This window comes from Betta splendens, chromosome 19 (genome assembly GCF_900634795.4).
Source record: "Betta splendens chromosome 19, fBetSpl5.4, whole genome shotgun sequence".
Taxonomy (NCBI): Eukaryota; Metazoa; Chordata; class Actinopteri; order Anabantiformes; family Osphronemidae; genus Betta; species Betta splendens.
In genome coordinates this window covers 3,446,214-3,468,211 of record NC_040898.2, presented here as the reverse complement: position 1 = coordinate 3,468,211, position 21,998 = coordinate 3,446,214, and the positions used below count along the sequence as shown (strand labels likewise).

Genomic DNA, 21,998 nt, shown 5'->3' with positions numbered 1-21,998 from the left:
GCGGTGGTAGCTTTGTGGCTGCCAAGCGCCGCTGAGGCTTTTCTGACGAGCAGAATAGAAATAGCGTTATTTCTCCACCGTCAGACAGGCCTGTGTGCTGCTGGGTCACCGGTGCTGTGTCTGTCTGCCAGATGACTACAACTGGTTATTTAGGTTTCAAAAGGCCATAACTTTTAAATAGCCTTCCTAAAAATAACAAAACTGAAAGAATAGCTCAAAGTTGTGAAAATATTCAATACACCTGAAAGTATGCAGAGGAAGTAGTAGAATTTTAAGTTGAGAAAAGTTGGAGCTTTGAAGGAAGCATCTGCAGATAATTGATGGTAATTAACCAGTCAAAAGCAGAAACAGTACCAGTGAAGCTATCGATTTTGATTGGTGCTTTGACTGGCATGTGTGGGTAATTACTAAACTATACATTCGTAGTCATGTTCAACCGGTCAAATCCAGAAACGTTGCTATAAAGGTTAAAGTTTTACATCCAGGTGTGGGCAATTGCTAAAAATCAGGATAGGTGCTTTTATTTCGAAAGAATATGGTGGACGCATGTGAAGACAATTGATAAACAGAACAAGAGATTTAATAACTAGTCATAATAAACCAGTTAAAAATAGAAATATTGCTAATTTTAGTTAAAAGGATCTGGATTGGTGCTTTTAATTACAAAGGATTATGAGTGTGCAGGCTTAATACGTAAACTATAAGATAGTCTCATTATGTAGTTACAATTACACATTTAAAGGCACAAATTATGCCATTAAAGCTAAAGATATGAATTGCTGCTTTTAGGATTTAGAATAGGTGTGCATGCTTAATTTCAAACTTATAAAATAGTCTCCCTAATTGGTCACAATTACGCATTAAAAGGCACAAATAATGCTATTAGGTTAAAGACTTAGATTGGTACTTTTATTTTGAAATGAATTGTATGTGCTTAGCACACAAAAAGCTGAAGGTTGTAATAGTTTAAAGGTCGACCTGATGGAAAGGTTAACATTCTAATACAATATTATCAATCAATTATAGGTTAACAGGGCTGAGAGACGACGAAGCTGAAAAAGGTTTCTCCAGATGGGGAACCAAGACACTACCGTTCAAAAGTTTGTGGCCACTTAGAAATGTCCTTATTTTTGACAGAAAGGCCTTTTTTGCAATGAAAGATTCAGAAATACACTGTTTACATCACATGTAAACATCAGCTGCGAATGTCTGATTTTGCAATATTTTTGCAAATGTATGATTTTGCTGCAATATTTACTTAGGTGTATAGAGGCCCATTTCCAGCAACTGTCACTGCAGTGGAGTAATGGTACAATGTGTCCGCTCATTGTGTCAGAAAGCCCAGATTACCAGATTACCTCAACAAATTAACATCCAGAATGCCAAAGGCCTGCAATGAGCTAATTGCTGCAAGTGGAGGATTCTTTGACGAGAGCAAAGTTTGAGGATTAAAAATGATTAATTATATATATTATATTATATTTAAATTATTATTTCAAATAAAAATTATTATTTTTAACCTATATATATACCTAAGACTATATTATCAAACAAATGAAAACATTATGTTCAGAGAGTGGAAACTGTGGCTGTAGTGACGAGTTAAAGAGAAAAGTTCTGTCTAAAAAAACATGCTCTAACATTCAACACTGACATCACGCCCTCTAGCTCATGCAATACACACTAATAGAAAAGCTGGGAATTCCTCAAAAACTACCCTATGATAAAATTGCTATAACTCAGAAAGTATTAAAGATATTAAAAGACTAAACAATAGAATAATAGTTGAATAGTTTAATGTCCATTTTCTAGTTTAAATAGTGTCTGTATCTTAAAGTATGCAGAAGTAGTTAAAGCTGAAAAGGTTTTCAGAAGTTGTTTCCATTCATTTCTATGGGAAAACAAGCATAATAACTAGAAAAATATGAAACATATGAATGAGAAAAATAAAAGCACACTTTTCCTTAAAAAAGCTGAACATTTTGATATTTGGAATGGTTACTGTAGCTGAAAGTATACGGGAGTAGTTGGATGCAGAAAAACGTAAGGAGGAACCCCTAACTATAACTAGAAAAGGCATTACCAAAAGTAAACGCTTCCCAGCTGAATATATTGTTGAAGAACTGCTGAAGTAGCTTAAGCATTGAAAAGAGATAGAAGAGGCTGAGAAGGTGAATGCATAGGTGAATAAATCTAAATGCCTGTTTTGCATATATTCTTAATACTTTCATGCAAAAGATATTTAATTATACGTTACTATAGCTGCCATAATCAGGACTCGAACCACAATCCTTAGCATCGGAATCAAACCATTTGTTTCTGAGAGCAGTGCTCGAACCTTAATGTTGTTGAAAGATCTATATTATCTATATTATTAAACATATAACTCAATCATCTGCTGTTACAGCCTCTGCCCCTGCACCAACCGCTACTACGAGTGCTGCCTCTGCAACTACCAGTGTCCATACCCTGAGGAACAACACACCAGTAGCTCCAGAAATCAGCTTGCCCAAGTTGCCGGCCCTGAAGGAAGCATGTTAGTACACAGGCCATGGACTAGTGCTGACATAGCTGACTTTGCCCAAATTCTCCCAGACATTACCATATGAGGAAAGACATTTGGTGCCAATCTACTGGCTTTCTGCCAGGAGTACAGACCCAGAGTACAGAGCTGAGATTCATCGCATAACATGATGGAGACAGATGGCAAGACATGGGTTCTTTCGTGGACAGATGTTAACGGGTTGGAGACTGGCAAGTGACTTCTGACCTCCATGTGACGTATTCTCCTACTTTGCATGCTTATAAGAAACTTTTTCAGTCTACCTTTCATGCACAGCACACAGTGCACTTGGTACCTCAGCATTTCACCCACACTCCACATCACGTGTTTTTGTCAAAGGACACTCTGATGCAGTTTCCAGCCTTACAGAAAGTTCCTGCTTCCCTATGGGCCACACACAAATATGATGTAGGTAGACTACAGGCTATGCAAACAGCAATATCCTTTAAAGAGAGAAGCTACTGAAGGAATAACACCGATGTTTAACTCTCTTTTGAAAGCAGGAGTCATCATCGCATGTGACAACTCTCCCGTGAGGACTCCAGCAGAATGGAGGTTTGTCCAGGATCTGCAAGCAGTAAATGCGACAGTCCAACCACACGCGCCTACTATACCGAACCCTTACACTATTCTTTCTCAGGTTCCCTCTAAGGTTAGATTTTTTTCAGTGATCGATTTTTCCTATGCTTTTTTAGTGTGTCTGTTCATGAAAACAGTCAGTTCTGGTTGGCCTTTAAATTCAATAGAAAATTTTACACATTTACCAGATTGTGTCAGGGATATTCAGAAAGTCCCACAATCTACAATATGGCGCAAAAAGAAATCTTGGATGATCTTGTTTTGTCTCCAGGCACCGCCCTACTATAGTACATTGAAGACCTGATGATCAGTAGTGAGGATCAGGAAGTTTGTACAACTGATACAATCAAGCTGTTGCAACACATGCATGCCACAGGCCATAAAGCAAGCCTGTCCAAATTACAGTTTGTATGTCATGTTATTACCGCCGAAAATAAGATAAGATAAAATAAGATGAGAAAAACCTTTAATTACTTCACACAACAGCAAGTGCAGATTTAGAGAATACAGCAACACAACAGTTCGTGTTGGCACAGTACATTGCAGTACAGTACAGGTAGAGTGAGTATGAGGTCATTGGGAGGGTTATTGCGCAGTAATAATTATAAATCTTGTACTCGTTTGCACAAATGTACAGAAAAATTTGAAGAGCTGAAGCGATTCAAAACTTGTCTAAACCGTGCACGCATAAACAGATGATGTCCTTTTTAGGCATGTGTTCTTATTGTAGGAACTTCATTCCTAACTGTGGCGTCTTTAAAGCTCCACTCAGAGCTCTGATGCAGACACCTTCCGCGTCCACTTCTTCTCTTATGTGGACATCTGAGGCTGTGCAGGCGTTCACCTACCTCAAACTTGTTCAGTCCGCTCCTACTTTGGGTCTGCCTGACCCTACAAGACCCAGACAGTGGATGATAAATCAGGTTGTATGACCTCTGTTCTTCTACAGCATCACGGAGGGCGTTTACGCCCTATAGCCTATTTTTCTGCTAAGGTTGACCCAGTTGCTGCTGGACTTCCACTGTGTTTACGAGCAGTGGCTGTGGCAGAGAAAAGCATGCTGGCTTCACGTGACATTGTAGGGTACTCTGACATCACCTTGTTGGGTCCTCATGCTGTGTCTTTGATCCCTTTGGAACAAAAAACATCACAACTTTTTACAGCCCGATGGCTTAGATACAACACAATCTTGTTTGACATGCCAAACATTACTGTCAAGAGGTGCAATATGCTAAATCCATCCACTCTTCTTCCAGGCCCTGACGATGGTGAGCCTCACAACTGTGTTTCAGTTCTGAACCAGGTTTGCACTCCATGCCCAGATTCGTCTGAAGTGCCAACACCTAAATCTGATGTCCTTTTTGTTGATGGCTCCGCCTCCAGGGACCTTGGTACTGGGACATCTCAGGTTGGTTATGCAGTCTGCACTTCTCATGCCATTTTGAAGTCTGGCGCTTTACCAGGCCACTACTCTGCTCAGGCTGCAGAGTTGATCGCATTGACTGAAGCCTATAAAGTAGCAGAAAGAAAGTCCTTTTACCATCTACACGGACTCCAAGGATGCTTTTGACGTCACACATGTGCTCTGTGGAAGCACAGAAAGTTTTTGAAGTCTGATGGCAAACCTATCTTACATTATGATAAGGTTGCTGATTTGCTGGACGCTTTTCTGTTACCTACGGCTATTGCTGTTTGTAAGTGCCCTGCACACATGGTGGGCACTGACCCCAGATGCAGCCACGAAGGCAGCTTCCCGGCTACCCCTCCCCTCTGATCCCTGTCTCTTATCCTCCCTCCAACCCTCCCCTCCCTCATCTCTTCCTGGGCTTCAGGCATTTTCTACTTCACAGGAACGCAGACTCTGACAGATGAATGGTTCCAGTCTGGTATGGGCCTGATGGCAAGCCATGCCTACCAAAACACTCACTTTGCGAAGTTGACACATAGGCTGGACCACGTGTCAAAAGGGGGAATGTTAGAAGTTCTCACAAAACATTGGTACACAAAAGGATTTTCAATTTATGCGCAAAAATACTGTGAATTATGCATGATATTTGCTCAGCACAATCCAGGTAAAATGGCGGCAAAACCACTGGCAGCTCACCCACCACCGGAAAAGGCGTTCAAGCATTTAATGTTAGATTTCATTGAACTAACGCCAGCAGAAGGTAAAAAGTATTGTTTAGTGATTGTTGATATGTGGTCAAAATGGGTTTCCCAGCCATGTAGTCAATAAAGCGCTCTTGACAGAGATAATTCCCAGATGAGCAATTAAAGCTAAAATCAGCAGTGATCTTATCTTAGATTGGGTTAGATTAGATAGACCTTTATTAGTCCCACAGGGGGGAAATTTCTTCTGTTCTTTCTCAAATCTCCCAGCAGGTGAAAGCAGCCCTGCCCAAACAGGTGACAGGACCACTGCACACCATCAAACCAGGGGACTGGGTGATCAAGAAGGAGTTAAGGAGGAAGCTTTGGAACTCCAAATGGTGGAAAGGTCCCTTTCAGGTCCTTCTAACGACCCACACAGCTGTGAAGGTTGCAGAGAAAGCAACTTGAATCCACTCCAGCCACTGCACTGGAAGGTCCTGGATCTGACAGACGACCCTCCATCTACAGTAAATAGAAGACTCACCGGAAGTGAGGAGACGTGAGAAGGGAAACCTTTGCTGTGCACACACAAGCACTGAGGCGAGGCTGCGTTGAGTGTTCAGCTAAAGGTGTGAGCCAAGCGCTGCCTGAAGCTGCGTCAGTAAATCACAGACCATAAATCTACACACATGTTCCTGAGAAAAAACACACAAATACAAAGTGTCTCTGTGGCGTTGTAGTCTAAAGTGACAGACCCACATGCACAGCTCGGGAGGCGTTCAGGTAAGTAGTAGGAGTTTAATACAAAAACATCGTCAGGGCACAGGCAGTGGTCAAAACACGATGGCAGAATGGCAGCGGTACAGAGGATGCAGACAAAAACGTGGTCAAAACACAGGCAGAAGGTCGGTAAACGGGTCGAGCAGGCAAGGCTAACGTAGAGGCCAGAGATTACTAACAAAGGGCTAAGCAACAGGTAAGTAAGACAAGAGCGCTGGAACGTGGTAGTAAGACTCACGATCTGGCACGACACAAGTGTAAGGCTGGTGACTAAATACGAAAACGCTAAGTACCTGATTGGCAACAGATGAGGTTAACAGGCGGAAGTAACGTTAGCACAAGACCTGGTAGCACCAATCACCGGAAGTTACAAAAATAAAACAGAATATGCACATGACAGAACCCCAAACTATGGCAGTACCCCCCTTCCAGGGCGAATTCCAAGAAACAACACCAAAAACAAAGAGTCTGAGAGCCCCGAGCAGGGGGGGGGCAGGGAGGACTAACGGAGGGAGGTCTACGTTGCTCAAGCTGGACGGTCCTGGTAGGTCTGGATGGGTTTGGTGGAACTCCCTGATGAGCGCGTGATCCAGGATGTTTCCAGCTGATACCCACGGTCTCTCCTCTGGGCCGAACCCCTCCCAGTGTGCCAGATATTGCCTGCCATGCACTCGACGCCTGCAGTTGAGTAGCGTCTTGACTGTGTATGCCGGACTGCCGTCAACCAGTCGTGGAGGAGGTGGAAGAGGTACTGGTGAAACCAGATGGATGTGGAGAGTCCTGGGTAAGGAGAGTCTGACAGACACCGAATTTAATCTTTTTGGCCACCGTAAAGGGCCCAATGAATTTCTGTGTCAACTTACGTGACTGAGTTTTGAGATGAAGATCCTTAGTCAACAGCCACACATAGTCTCCGACTACGTAGTCGGGCCCGGGGAGCACTGCGGTCGGCGTTCTCCTTGTATCGGGCTTGCGATCTTAACATGAAGGTACCTGGACCTCCCCCTCAAGAGATGGGAAGAGGGGAGGCTAGAAACCATAGGCACATTGAAAATGGGTGAGACCAGTGGATGAACAGGGCAGAGTGTTGTGGGCAAACTACACCCACAGGAGTTTCTGAGACCATGTAGCAAGTCTTTGAGAGGCCCGTCTCCAGCTGCTGGTTTGTTCCTTTCGGTTTATCCGTTAGACTCTGGGTGATACCCCGGAGACAGGCTGGCCTGGGCTCCCAGAAGGGAACAGAATTTACTCCAGAACCTAGAAACAAACTGTGGTCCCCTGTTGGACACGATATCCTGGGGGAACCCATACAGCTGGAATACGTGTTCCAACACTGCCAGAGCTGTTTGTTTAGCTGATGGTAGCTTAGCCATAGGGATGAAATGGGTCAGCCGAGAGAGTCAATCGATGACTGTAATGACGACGATTTTACCTGAGGAGACTGGGAGTCACGTGATGAAGTCCAGTGCTATGTGAGACCATGGTCAGTGGGGAACTGGGAGGGGACAGAGGAGCCCATCTGGTTTGTAATGGATTGACTTGTTAGCTGCACAGGTGGGGCAGGCCTCGATATATTCCCGGATGTCACGCTTGGACCGGGGACACCATAACCGGCCCCCAACCAGGAACGCTGTACGGTTGTCTCCAGGATGTCCACTGAAGGGGGAGGCATGGGCCCAGTGAATGACCTCCTCTCTGAATTCTGGAGGTACAAACAAACGGTTAGGGGGACCCTCTGGAATGACCGGAAGGGCTCTGTTAGCTTCTTTCACCCTGGTCTCTATGGCCCAGGTGACTGCTCCAACCACAGAACCGGCTGGTAGGATGGATTGGGGTTGCTCCTGCTCTGCCTCAGCGTCATGGACCCTGGAGAGTGCGTTCAGCTTGCCGTTCCTGACCCTGAACGGTAGGACAGGTGAAAGTTAAAATGGCCGCTGAACAGTGTAATGGAGAAATGGTGCCTTTGTGCTTTTTCTTATCCAACACAGTCGTCATGTGCTGGTTAGGTGCAATACTGAACATTCTCACACAAACAACTAATCTCTTGTGCCCTGTCGTATATCAAGTTTAAACATCTGATGTTCCATTTGACTGACTAATAGTTTATGATATGTATTTGTCTTTTACACCTGGTCTCTGGCTCCATCCTATCTGACTCCCCACCAAGGCTGTGTTCCTTCCTTTGGATAACAAGACACGATGATGCAGAAGTGAGAATGTGAACATTCTCACTCATGGAGAGATAAGGTGGCACAAACAATTTCATTGGTGCAGAGAGACATTCCACCAGAGCCAGAGAAAGGGGTTAAAAGGCAGAAGCAACTTGATGATTTTGGGCTCTTTGCATCACACTTTCATGGTGTATGCACTGATCTCCCCAGCTGGTTTTTGGGTTGTTGATGTGCACGATCAACATCCATGTTTTTGATTTGCTTTCCCCATTATTTTTGTTTTCGTTTATTTTTATAATAAATCTCAAAACACAACTCTCTCATCTGCCTCTTTATGGAAAATTTCCACCACAAACAGAGACCAGCAAGCCTTGCAAAAGTTGAAGCACTTGGCAGTGTACAGGTAATCAAGGTTTTTATGATCAGTGTAAACTAGGAACGGCTGGTCAGCCCCCTCCAGCCAGTGCCACCACTCCTCAAAGGCCCCCTTGACCGCCAAAAGGTCTCGGTCCTTGATATTGTAGTTCCTTTTGCCTGCTGATAACTAAAAGCGAGACATAAAGGCACATAGGTGGAGCTTGCCATCCTTTGGGTCTCTCTGCGAGATAACCGCACTGATCCCTGAACTGGAAGCGTCTACCTCTACGATGAACTGACGGGCTTGATCGGGCATTCGGAGGGTCGGTGTGGAGGTGAATCTCCTCTTCAGCTGCTGGAACGCCTGTTCTGCTTCGGCAGAACAGGCGTGGGAGAGGTAAGAGTATGAAGAGGAGCAGCTAGCGTGGTAAACCGCCAGATAAACTGGCGGTAAAAATTAGCGAAACCTATGAACTGTTGAACCTCTCATTGGTCCTGCGGCGTTGGAACACTCCTCCGGGTCCACACGCCGGGTCCACATTTTCAGCTTTTCAACTTTTAACGGTATTCAACTTTTTTCAGCTTTTTTTTATAATGGTTGTCTATGGGAATCATCGTTCAACTTTTTGTCATCTTTCCTTTCTTCATCAGCGTATGTCATCGTCATACTTTGGCGTAGAAACGTCATTTCAACTTCAAAAGCGTCTTTTCTCTGTGTAAATCAGCGTCCTTGTATCTTCTATAGTTTTCGACTTTTGTATTGTATTGTGTTTTTTGTTAAATATTCAGCTTTTCCATTAGTGTGTATTGCATAAGCGAGAGTGTGTGATGTCACAGCTAGAGTGTGAGGGGTTTTTTTCTGTCGATTTTTTTAAGACAGAACTTTTCTCTTTAGCTCGTCACTACAGCCACAATTTTCCTCAATTTTTTGTGGTGGATCTATTCATATTTTGGACTTTGATAACAGGGCTAGTCATGATTGGCTTTGGTGGTGCCCTTCTTTATCGGAAGATTGGAAAGATTAAAAAATCTGCGTCCGGCTTATTGGCGTGTCCACCGGTCGTGGAGCTACAAACGCCTTCGGGGGCCATGGTTACTCGGCTGACAGAATTACACTAGAGGTTGGCCCGGATTGAAGGACTGACAAGTAACATCTCAGCTCGTTCGGTTGATATGCATCAGAGGATGACCCGGATGGAGGGACTGATAAGTAACGTCTCAGCCCGTTTGGATGCCCGGATTGCAGAACTGACTAATAAGATCTCAGCCCGTTCGGAGGAAGACAAGAGACTGAGGGATAACATCTGCAGACAGACTGAACACTTGGTGAATATGGTGACAGCCTTGTCTGACAGGCTTGAGGAGATGTCATGGGTAACCCATGGTCCCACAGGAGGCGATGAAGCCCTGACTTCTGACCGATTGGAGTATTGATCTAGACAAATTAGTCATGGATTGTCAAAATGTATTAGAATTGGCTGTGTATTACTCTGTCCCTTCTCCCTCCCCCCTCTTTTCCCGGGTCCAATCTAGCTCATCAGCTGTGCCTCTATCTATCCTCTTTCCCTTGTTGTGGCTCCCTTCAAGAACAACTGTTGGACTGGCATGTAAACATCTTGGTCGGCCTCGGTCATACTTCTATAAACAACACTTCACTACACTGATACTGATCCCGCCTTGTCTCCATGTGTTACTGGCTCTGCCTCTACTGGGGACGCCCTTCCAGGGAACTTGGCCCGTGTTTGGGCGCACATGGAGTGGAAAAAAACTCCTCCAAATACTTTCCTCAGTCTTTTTAAAATAGCTTTTTCATGATCGTCAACGATGCACCTTGGTCACCTATTTAATCTGTCACTTTTACGTTGGTGAACTTTTATTCTTTGTTTTAATCTTTTTACCTTGGACAACTTTGTAATGTTTATCATTTTTTTAACTTGGTCAGCGTTTAAATTGTTGTTATCTTTTTAATCTTTGTCATCGTTTTGTCGTAGTCAATGTCTTGACGTCAGCAACTTTTCAGCGTTTGGCATCATTTTGGCAAAAGAACAGCTCTTTCACGTAATTTCACGTAGTTTTCCCATTGAAATGAATGGAAAACAATTCAAATGCTCTTCAGCTTAATCTTTTTTCAGCTTTAACTACTTCAGCATACTTTAAGCTACAGACACCATTTCAACTTTGAAACAATTTTCAACTATTAATCTTCCTTTCAGCTTTTAAATATCTTCAATACTTTCTGTTCTATAGTGGTTTATATATTGGGTGGTTTTTGGTAAATTCTCAGCTTTTACATTAGTGTGTATTGCGTGAGCTAGAGTGTATGATGTCCTTAACTCGTCACTACAACCACAGTTTTCACTCAACTCGTTCATAGTCATACTTTGTCTTTATAATAATGTGTCTGATTGAGCCCTCAGACCTAATCCCAATCTTTAGCTAAAAATAGCAATGTTTGTGCCTTCAACTGGTTTATTATGACTAGTTAATTAGACTACAGTATTTTACTGTTTAGCATTTGCACAGGCTTCCTTAAGATCCTTTGAATTTAAAAGCACCAATCCAGATCTTTAGCTAAAAACTGACTGCTAATTAATAAGAATGTTTACAGTTTAGCAATTGTCTACAAACCTTTTCCAAATACTTTTAAAATAAAAGTTTAAAATTTTGGGTTTGACCGGTTAAATATTAGTACTTAATGAGACTACTTTATATTTTAGTAATATTACCTGTACGTTTCATCCATATCCTTTCAAAATAAGACCACCAATATAAATATTTTGCTAAATATAGCAATATTTCTGCTTTCAACTTGTGTATTGTGAGTAGTTAATGCGTCGTTAGATACTCTCAAAATAAAAGCATCAATCCAAATCCTTAGCTATAAACAGTATTTCTGCTTTCAACTGGTTTTATTATGACTAGTTGAGACTCTTTTTACTGTTTACTGTAGCAATAACCTGCACGTTTAAAAAAAATCCAACTTTTTCCTCTGCAGTTACTTTCAGGTGTATTAAATATTTCCATAACTTTTATCTTTTATCTCTTGAACTTAAAACTATTTATTTATGAGAAGTATCTGTTTGTTACATTTATGTATATTGTGTCTTTTTGTATTTTCAGCAGTTGTTCAATTTCAGCAAATCTGTTCTTTCCTCAATTTGAAATTCAAGTGCTTCACCTTCTGCAAACATTCAGCTCTGTTTAAACAACTCATTCTCTTCAAATACATTCATCTGTGCTTTACATGCTTCAGCTATTTTCAGCTATCTTAATTGTTTCAGCTACTTTCAGCAATTCTCCAGTAATACATTCAACGTGGAAGCATTCACTATGCATTTTCCTATGGAAATGCTTTATGTAGTTATTATTATTGTTCTTCACATCTAACTATTCTTGCATACTTTTAGCTATAGAAACCATTCAACTATCAAAACGTGCAACTTTTTAAGATAATGCGGTCTACTATTTTTCTTATTCATATTTTTTATATTTTTAAGTTATTAAGCTTTTTTCAACTATTTTTTCCCATTGAAATGAATGGACACAACTTTTCAAATCCTCTTCAGCTTTGTATTCTTTCAGCTTTTACTACTTCCACATTCTTAAAGCTCATTCTTAAAGCTATAGAAACCATTTGAACTACAAAATAATCTTCAACTATTAAACTATTAATCTATTGTTCAGCTTTTTAAAATCTCAATAACAATATTTTATGTAGGTAAGTATTTTAAATAAGTATTTTTTTAATCAGAGAAGCTCCTCAGCTTTGTCTGTTTATTTATAGATACAATGATTGACACAATATTTTGTATAAAAACATATTTCTGTGCATATGGAGAGACAAGAAGAGATTGTCTCTTTTTAGACACTTCCTCAGCAGAGTGCAAATCCCATTTATTTTTCACCCTAAGGGTCACTCACACACACACTCTCTTTTCTCAGGGTGCAGCACACAAAAAAAGAACACAATATACATACAGATTAACAAAATGCTAAATTAATTTCACCAAAGTTATAACATTACTTAAATCCTAACGTTAACTATAACACTACAAACACAAGAACCCCCCGGGCTGCTCGGTGTTAAAATGACTAAGCGTTTGTCTCCATGTGGAGAAAGATCTTCAGCTATGTCCATATTCAGCTTTGATATCTCGTGTTCTTACAGTAACTCCTCTTGCATGCTTTGAGCTACAGAAACCAATTAAATATGAAATTACTCAACTTTCAGAGAAGTGTGCTATTAGGAAAAACAGGCTCATCTGCTCACTGAAAGCAGAGTTGCTGAAGCTTAGTGTCCATATATTATTGTTTATTCAATTACACCGTCTTTCTCTAAATCCTTTCAAAACAAAAGCACCAAGCCATATACTGTAATTAGCTTTAATAGCAACATTTCTACTGTCGACTGGTTATTTATGTCTATTTAAAGATTAACAGTTTAGTAATTCCTCAAACATGACTCCCCTAAATCCTTTCAAAGCAAAAGCACCAATGCAATTTCTTAGCTTAAATAGCATTGTTTTTGCCTTTGAATAGTTAATTATGACAATTTAAAGACTAATTGATAGTTTAGTAAATACCCCCACACATTCTCTGAATCTTTTCAAAATAAAAGCACCAATGGAATTTATCAGCTTTATAGCATTATTTTTTGTTTTGAAGGGTAATTATGACTATTTAAAGACCAATTGATAGTTTAGTAAATACCCCCCCACATTCTCTGAATCCTTTCAATATAAAAGCACCAGTGGAATTTAGGCATGAATTTTGGTTATTACTGGTTAATTATGACTTTTTTACATTTAAGCAATTAACCCCAAATACTTCAATGTTTTTAAAAAAGCTTTTTTATGATTGTCAATGAGGCACCTTGGTCACCTATTTAATATGTCATCTTTCTACCTTGGTCAACTTTGTAATCTTTGTCACCTTTTTTCCTTGGTCAGCGTTTTAATCACTTATCTTTTTAATCTTTGTCATCGTTTTGTCGTATTGACAGCATCACCAACTTTGGCATCTTTTCAGCAACAGAACAGCTCTTATATAATTTCTTGAGGAATTACTTTTTCTAGTTTTAGTGTTGAGTCTGTCCTATTAACATTGACATAATTTTTAAGTGAATAGACGACCAGGTACACAATGTATTCGCCTAAGTCAAAGCCCCTATCTAAGTTTATAATCAGGATACAATCAGGGGGCCTATGCATTTACATAAAATAATGGTAAATCCTGCAGTTTTAGACCAAACTGATAAATGAGCAACATTGGGCATCTAAAAGTCTATAAAAATTTAACAAACACAACAAAACCTGAATCTGACACAAATCGGTAGGTACCGAAGTACAAGTTTAATCAGCAAAAACAGAAACAGAATACAATTTAAAATAACATGTATAAGAAAAGAGTAGCTATTTCCAGTTCATTCTTCATCCATAGCAGTCTTGAGAATTTCTGCTCCTCTTAATTTGGCTGCAGTTTCAAATTGGGTGATAGCCTGGTTACAGGAACCGATCTGCCAGTGGAGGAAATAAAATGTGAATCAAAAATATTAACATCATCTCCTTTTTTTTGCAGATATCAAATACTTTGTTTTCACTGAGCAATAACAATTTAGCATGTTAGCAAATCTTTTGTGGATATGGAAAATCATGTAAATAATCAATTCTGCATGATGCAAGTCAATCATTTGTACATTGTGGTAATTTATTAAAAACATACAATAATGAACTTGTGCCTCTCCTTCTGTAGTTTGAGGAACTCCTCCACAGTCAGCTCCTCTACTTTCTTCTTTAGAGCAATGAAGTGGCAGGATGGTGAATGAGATTTGTGCTCCTCTCTGGTGAGGGAGTTGAATAAGCTTTTGTCAGGACATTTGTATAAAACTTACATTTACTATTTACCATCTTTGTGTGATGTACATGTCTTGAAACCAGAGTTGTTTATTTCCAGGTCAACATGCATTGTCCATTTTGACTAGGTATATGTACAGATAGATTTTGGTTGTTCCATCTCACAATTCTGATGGTTTCTAAATGGTAAATTATTATGTAGTAGAACCATGTTTATAGTTAGCTAGTATATATAGTTTAATATGTAGTATATTATCAGATTTTTAGACAGCGCTAATTTTTTTGTAAAATAGAGCTACTTTAGGAGAAATTATAATATTATTAGACACTAGGGTGCAGTCTGTGCATAGTTTTACTCACTACAACATACTTAGTTAATGTCCTATGCCGTTTATGTTCTATGCAGGCACTGGATCATCAAAGCAAATTCCTAGCATTGTAAGCTAGTGCTAAACTTCACTGTACATGGCAATAAATGCAGTTTTGATTGTGATGTGCCTGAGTGGTTTTCTTACTGTGGGTCATCGTGTGGCTCCCAGCCCTCCAGTTCTTTAAGACAGAAGAAGCACTTGGCAATATCTGGGCTGTTCTCTGAAGGAGTGTGAATAAAGCCTGCTCTGGCCATCTAGGGAAAGTAATAAATAGAAAGACAGAACATTTGAAGATTCTGGGTTCTTTTATGATTATGAATTTACACTCAAGATTCAGTCATACCGGAAAAACCATACTATAATGTGTAAATATGCATTTTTAAGTCAAATATACAAGGCCAAATTCCATGTAAATAAATGCTGATAAAATGTATGAATGCATTCAGTTCTTAAGAACATACATTGTAAAAGAAACTACACCAATATATTGCTCATAACCTTATGTGTTATTGCTTAAAATGGATAAAATTTAGGAGCAGGACAAAATTTCATTTGTAGATTCTGGCACAATAGAAGATGAGCTCAATACAAAGCATTTTTAACCCAATAACACCTACTAACACTGTAAGAGTTACAGTACCTCATTATTACACACTGTCAACACATAAACACCTCCAATTTAGGTTAAAGCAGACAGAAGTGTGATACATTACAACCATGGTTTCTAAGTGCAAGCATTAAACTGGCTAAACAAAGCGAAACTATGACTTCGGTGCGTTTGAATTAAATAATTGCCAATAATATTTGTCGATAACAGTATTTGCTTGAAGGCTAGCTAACCCTGTTGTTGCTAGCTGTCGAGTGGAAAGGCAACTAAACGCCAAACATTCACTCACGGTCTCCGGTGTACACTTGCAATCTTCGGTAAATGGCCACCCCTCGAAGGTTTTCAGTCTGTTCTCATAAAAGTACATTTTGGTTTCTTCTTCAATTGTCGAGTTCATTATGTTTAATGTTACTATTCCTTGGCCAAACCCGATAACTACACTGAACTGCGTTTTCAAATGTACGTATAACGCAACCTTGACTATTTTTATTGGCGGACGCAAATCACATGCGTTTTCATTGGCGGACACGGACCACGTGCGTACGTAACGTCTTCTTCCGTTCCTTGGCATCTTATGTCGGTTTTGTAAATGTAATTTTACTTATGCATTACCGACCCATCTACTACACTGTTTCTTACCATAGCTTCTATAGAATACCTAAAATAAAGTAATATAAGCACTTCCGTATTTTAATTCTTTATGATTTTCAACCTTGTGTATTCTATTGTTTTCCTCCTACTTTTCTTCTTAACAGACAAATATCCACCTCTATGTCTTTCATTAACCATGGAGGTACTACTTAAAGTAGTAATGTCAGGCTTATCTTCTAGTTTCCTACTTCCATTCTGTTTCCCCATTCTCCCATTACCTACCCATAACTTCTGACTTTCCCCGCCTTGTTTTTTTTCCTGACATTGGGCTTAACGCTACCTGTGTTGAATGACTTTCCCCTTGATGAAAACACATCAGTCAGGTGATGTTTGTCAGGCAGTGGAATCAGTAGAGCACATGTTATTGCACTGTCAAATGTGTAATTTAGAAAGGAAGATATTAAAGAGGTCACTGACAGGGGATATAGCAATAAAATTTGAAAAACACACAGTAACCAGTGATTTTTTATTTATATTTACTTATTTATTTTCCTCCCGTTTGGGAATATTTTGCTTATTCACTTTGATCTACAGTCTACCATAGTAAATGGCGAGAATGCACCAAATCGTTGTTCGACAACCATTGGAAAAAGAAGTATCGGTTATAGATCCTTTAGTTTTTATTTATTTATTTATGATTTTAGAGAATTCTGATTGCTCCATCTGGTTTACACTCCACCACGTTAGGTGGCGGCAATGCACCTTTTTGTTAGATGCCACCCGTCAATACAAGAAGAAGATTGTTCCACTATGTGAAGCGGGAAACTTTGCGAGAGTCTCATATAGACCGCAAACTGCCGATAAAATCGAAGCAGCAGCAGCAGCAGCAGCAGAAGAAGAAGCAGAAGAAGAAGCAGAAGAAGAAGCAGCAGCAGCAGCAGTTGTTGTTGTTGTTTTAGTATTAGTATTATATCTTGTGAATACAGTAATAGTGTGCGCCGTTTTGTCGGCGTCTTCTTCCTCACTGTTGCCGTTATGGAAGGACGATGTACTGTTGAGACCTGGGCAGAGCTTGGCATTTCGAGCTCACCGACGTGTTTAGTTAATTTTGGGACAGATGTTTTCCTCTGCACTGGCAGCGACGAAGTTTATGCATTTAATACTCAACAAAGAAAACTTACGGCAAGTAACTAATATTACTGCCACTGTTCAGCCATAAAACACTACATAGCTTATCTCATTACTAAGCAGGTGGTAAAGATAACATATTTTGTTGCAGGCTGTTCTTCAGTTTCCTGGACCTGTGAATGACCTGGTTGAGAGTTATGATAAACAGGTCCTCTTTGTACCCTGTAGGAGTGGAGTTTACAGCCTCAACTTACAATTTCTTCTGTCCAGGTATGGCCATTTTTCATATTATTGATTCTTGTAGTTTATAAATAGTCACTAACCGATTTACTGTGAATGTTCATTGCAGGTTTCAAAGCTCCCAGGCATCCTCCTGTCCAGTTGAACTGAAAATACCCTCAGAGTTTCTTGTTGTTAGAGAAGAACGAGTTTTATCCCTGATCCATGTGGGTTCTATACTCCTGATTCTTTCCCAGACAGACACATCCTGGCTGTTTAGCCTCTACAAAACAACAAAACAAACACCAACGAGCAAGTATGAGATCCTCAGTTCCATTAGTCTGCCACATGTTGCACAAGAAGACAATGAGTTGAAGGGATATGTAACAAGGAGGCCAGTATTGGTCTGTGTGTATTCTGACAATACAAGACCCCCATATTTATCTTCCACTTCCTCAAAGGAGGCAAAGACACTTAACCAATTTCACCTCGAGCCTGTCCTATTTAGAAATCTGTTTGGGATTGATTCCGCCCTGGTCAAATCACCTGTTATTCTTTGTGGCCTGTCAGATGGACGCTTGTGTTTTCTCCCTCTTCTCCTACCTGGATTACAGCTCAGAGTCCTGCATCATCTTGAGCAGCCAGTTGTATTTGTTGGCGCATCTGTTGTCATGAAAACAAGTCCAGCACATGCACAGTGTTTGGTGGTAGTGGGTGAACTAGGGAGAGTTGTGGTTATCAAAAGAGAAAAGAGTGTGGCAGAGGGAAAGTACAATACAGTTAGTATTACAGAAGGATGTCTACCGGGGCCTGTAGTTTGTGGCTGTGTTGACAAACACAATCTTTACTTTAGCACTGGTTCAGACCTGTTTCTACTGGAGCTATCAGATGGATCACAAGGATCTGAAAGCCAACATAGGAATGAAGAGACATGTGGTGCCCTGAAAAGCCACACCAGTTTAAATGTATGCAGAGTCATGAGTTTGGCTGAACCTGTATGTGGCATTGCAGGTAAGCTGAGCTACGGTAATCTGATATTTTTTTTCTATTTAATACCTGAACTACGTAAATGACCTTTTCATGCATATGCACTTCATGTACAACATAATTATGTGATGAATAGTACTGTATCTGGCATACAACAGTATTAGTTTATAGACATATAACTGGTACTTCATGTTTTTAATTGTCTTATCTTTAATGTCTCTCTGCATATTCTTTGCACTCGAAACTGGCCTTTCATACAAGGTGAAGTTGAGCTGCTGGGAGTGTCCGTCAGAGGGCAGCTCCAAAGGATTACCTTACCTGCAAGGACTGAGGTGGGCTGTGTCGTCAATGACCTCTTGCCTGCCATTGGAGATGTTTGTGAAAGGTATACCAAACATAATTGCATTTTGCCTAGAAAACCTGCTATACCTGTTTCTAATTCATATCATCCTTTCAGTTGACATTAATGCAATTTTCATTGTGTTTTTCAGAGCATCCGCATTGGAAACATCCATCAAATCTAAAAAACAAATCCTGGTTCACCTAAATCACGTCCTTAATATTGGCATCTTGCTAATTGCCAATCAAAACAGTGAAAATAATTTACCTGAAGAAGAGAAACCAATCCGATGTCATGCCATACTGAATTGGAACAGACTGCTTCAGAAAGAATCTTTAAACCTGACCTGCGTTCTAAACAATTCAAGTCCTTATATTTTGCAACAGGGCTGGACACTGAATCTGGATGTATGTCCTCTGTCCACATCTGTCAGCACTGGAGGGGAGAGCCATTCTACAACCTTTTCACTCCCATTCTGCAATCTGCACCCAGGGCAAACAATAAAAGTATCACTGCCCCTGGCAATCGCAGAGGACAAATCATTTCCCGTGATGGTCAACTGCTCACTCATCTTCTCACTTGCAGGTCTGCTAGGAGAGGAGCAGTTACTAAGTAGTTGCATCAGTTTGCCCTTGAACACCCTGCTTGTTGACTGGCTACATGTCCTGCAGGTGGACTGTCCCACTGCCTCCCATAGAACCACAATCTCTCAATACAGCAGTGGCACGAAGGATATCCTCAAAACTTTTCTGAGCTCTCAACATAATAGGTGCAGTGGAAGAGGACCAGAGGAAGTAGAAGGTGTTTTGAAGCAAAAGGAAGAGCAGTATTCCGCAAATGTACATGTGTCATTAAACTTGCTGAGGGATACACAGGTGTTGAAAAGCTCACACATAGACCTAAGTCACAGCATTTCTTTGTTGGACTGGTTGTTGTTTGAAGAGCATGGAGGAGTGAAAATGGGACATCAATGGGACAAGACTACCTACAGCAGTGCAGTGGTCCGTGCACAAGCTTCAAATGGCGACAAAATCAAACTCATTGCAAGAAAGGTAAACTGTAAACTAATGTTATATTGACAACATATAATTGTTTTGAATAATTCAATTAAAGGGGTTGTTTATTTTCAGGTAAATGTGGGGAAGGAGTGTTTGGAAAGGGAGGAGTCGCCCTCTATTTTGGAGGTTCAAGTCGAAGGCAAATCCATAGAGGCAGTTCGTGGACTGCACCATGCTGTACTCAACCGGCTCCTGGTACATGCACTAGTTCATTTCCACAGTTTTACTGTCTCTAGTTTTGTCACATAAAGAAAACTTTTGCCTGTTGCTGGCAAGCGAGTTCCTTGTCTATACAGTAACAACGTATTTACCACCACATAAAGTCACTATGCACAATGTGGCTACACAGTTATAAAGAGTGCCATCATTAGCTCTAGGTATTAATGTTCAGGGGTTAAATGTTTAGCATTTGTTTAGCAGCACTGGAAGCTGGAATAATAAAACATTGCACTGCCACTTAGTTTAAGTCTTAGGCTTAAATTGCCGCATTGAAGCAATTTAATGCTCTACTCTCAACTTAGTGAAGTAAGGAGCATGTTTTGCACTTCGAAACAGAATTTGGGCCACTAAACCATTCGCTTCAGATGTTAAAGCTATATTCAGTCTGTTGAGCAGGTCCCTACCTAGTAGGTTACATGGGCATATTGATTGATTGTGAGACTAAATGAATATTTGTTTAAATATGTATGATTGAGTCAGGTATTTATTTGACCTCCATATGTTAGTCACACAAGGCACTATTATTTATTCACCATCATCCTTTTGTCCTTTCTTTCTCTGTAGTCTCATTTCTCATAATAATTACACAATTAATTTCTTTCTTGGTTCAGACCCTGTTGCAGAAAGCTTCCAGGACGTCAGCTTCTGCAAGGGGGGTCTACAGGTTAGGTTTAAGGTCAGCACTGCACCAGGCTGAGGTAAGGTCTTTTTCTTTAGCCATTTTTTTTAAACAAACTATGTCTGTCTATGACAGTTACATTTTCTAAACTTAAGCTCATGTAAAATAATTCACAAACATACAGCACAAAACCACTTTTAAAAAACAATCCAGTTAATTATTGCATTGACGTTTACATTGGTGATCATCCTAATAATAATTTCACGTATTATGTAAACTAGGGGTGCCCAATCCTGGTCCTCGAGAGCTACTGTACTGCTAGTTTTCCAAATCTCCCTGCTGATTACCTTGATCAGGTGTGTCAGTTAGCTGATCATTGACTGAACACACCTGATATAGGTAGTAATCAGTATTGGCTGGGGCAGAGAGAGTTGGAAAACCAGCAAGACAGTAGCTCTCAAAGACCAGGAATGAACACCCCTGATGTAAAAATATTTGTTTCTTTCTCTTATTTTAGCATGTGCTAAAACAGATCCAGCAAAGCAGAATCTTAAAGGCAGAATCTTTTAGCGCCTCCCCAAGGCAAATGACTCGTTCCGTGACTTATCAAGAGCTTAAAGGAAATTGTCTTTTATAATTTAAGTTTGCAGGGTTTTTTTGTTTTTTCCTTTGAACTTCTGTTGTGTAATTTTCTTTGCATTTAAGAAATAATGCTTATAATGATTATATTGTAAATAAACCTTGTATCACTGTACCAGACAATTTATGAAATTTATGGAAATACCTTGATAAGATATATATAACAGATTTGTTGAGATTTTTATGTCTTTATATATTTTTTCTTTTTATTTCGTTTAAATCAAATAAACATTTTGTTGTGCTTGTTCTTTTGCTGCAGTTTAAATTGTATTTGATAGATGTAGCACCCTCTGGTGGCTTGAATAGTTGTGTGCCAGGAAGTAAGATAAGAACCTTTTTAATAGTCCCACAGTGAGGAAATTACCTAAGTAAGTTTCATTCTGTGTAGTAGGCTGTACGCGGTTACAGTTTGTGATTATCGATCTTCCTGTCTGTACAATGGCATCTTTTCACCTTTTCAACATTATTAAACCTGTTAATAAGAATCTGACGTCTTCAGAGTTGTGATGAAAGAAAAGGCTGCTTATCTGGCTGTCTTAGCATGCAGGCGCAGCACGAACAGGAGACAGTACAATGTTATTCCTTTTACTTAGTTTCTCCTGGTGGGTGGTATAGTATAGGGCACCATCATACCTCTCACCGTGTCTTCGTGGGTTCTCTCTGCATGTTTCCTCCCACAATCTGACATGACATTCAGACATGCAGTTTGGATGTAGTCCTTTGTTGATCTTGTGACACTTGTACTACCTCTTAATGTAATGGGTCTGAGGGGCATTTTAAGTTAAATGCAGAGTTTAGAGTTAAGTTAGATGCAGACATTCATGCTA

The 21,998-nt window shown here is 40.1% G+C and overlaps 2 protein-coding genes across 2 annotated transcripts; one reads left to right on the top strand and one right to left on the bottom strand.

Moving 5' to 3' along the window:
• Window positions 1-13,872: 13,872 nt before the first annotated feature.
• Window positions 13,873-15,848, bottom strand: birc5a (baculoviral IAP repeat containing 5a). Its single transcript, XM_029135467.3, has 4 exons — window positions 15,661-15,848; window positions 14,909-15,018; window positions 14,263-14,380; window positions 13,873-14,056 (listed from the first exon to the last, which is right to left on the bottom strand). The coding sequence occupies exons 1-4, from the start codon at window positions 15,766-15,768 to the stop codon at window positions 13,964-13,966; spliced, it is 429 nt and encodes a 142-aa protein (XP_028991300.1). The 5' UTR covers window positions 15,769-15,848; the 3' UTR covers window positions 13,873-13,963.
• A 905-nt stretch (window positions 15,849-16,753) lies between these two features.
• faap100 (FA core complex associated protein 100) lies at window positions 16,754-21,656 on the top strand. The gene is made up of 8 exons (XM_029135350.3): window positions 16,754-17,144; window positions 17,242-17,360; window positions 17,440-18,320; window positions 18,558-18,681; window positions 18,788-19,688; window positions 19,767-19,889; window positions 20,525-20,611; window positions 21,050-21,656. The coding sequence occupies exons 1-8, from the start codon at window positions 16,998-17,000 to the stop codon at window positions 21,167-21,169; spliced, it is 2,502 nt and encodes an 833-aa protein (XP_028991183.1). The 5' UTR covers window positions 16,754-16,997; the 3' UTR covers window positions 21,170-21,656.
• Window positions 21,657-21,998: the final 342 nt, after the last annotated feature.

What these genes read in the sequence shown, in the direction of transcription:
- faap100 (XM_029135350.3), top strand. Translation starts at nt 16,998, where the DNA reads ATGGAAGGACGATGTACTGTTGAGACCTGGGCAGAGCTTGGCATTTCG. An exon ending in TTACAATTTCTTCTGTCCAG is followed by an intron (nt 17,361 to 17,439) that starts GTATGGCCATTT and finishes TGTTCATTGCAG; the next exon opens with GTTTCAAAGCTCCCAGGCAT. An exon ending in ACCTGTATGTGGCATTGCAG is followed by an intron (nt 18,321 to 18,557) that starts GTAAGCTGAGCT and finishes CTTTCATACAAG; the next exon opens with GTGAAGTTGAGCTGCTGGGA.
- birc5a (XM_029135467.3), bottom strand. Translation starts at nt 15,768, where the DNA reads ATGAACTCGACAATTGAAGAAGAAACCAAAATGTACTTTTATGAGAAC. An exon ending in GAGCCACACGATGACCCACA is followed by an intron (nt 14,381 to 14,908) that starts GTAAGAAAACCA and finishes CTCCCTCACCAG; the next exon opens with AGAGGAGCACAAATCTCATT. An exon ending in AGAGGCACAAGTTCATTATT is followed by an intron (nt 14,057 to 14,262) that starts GTATGTTTTTAA and finishes CTCCACTGGCAG; the next exon opens with ATCGGTTCCTGTAACCAGGC.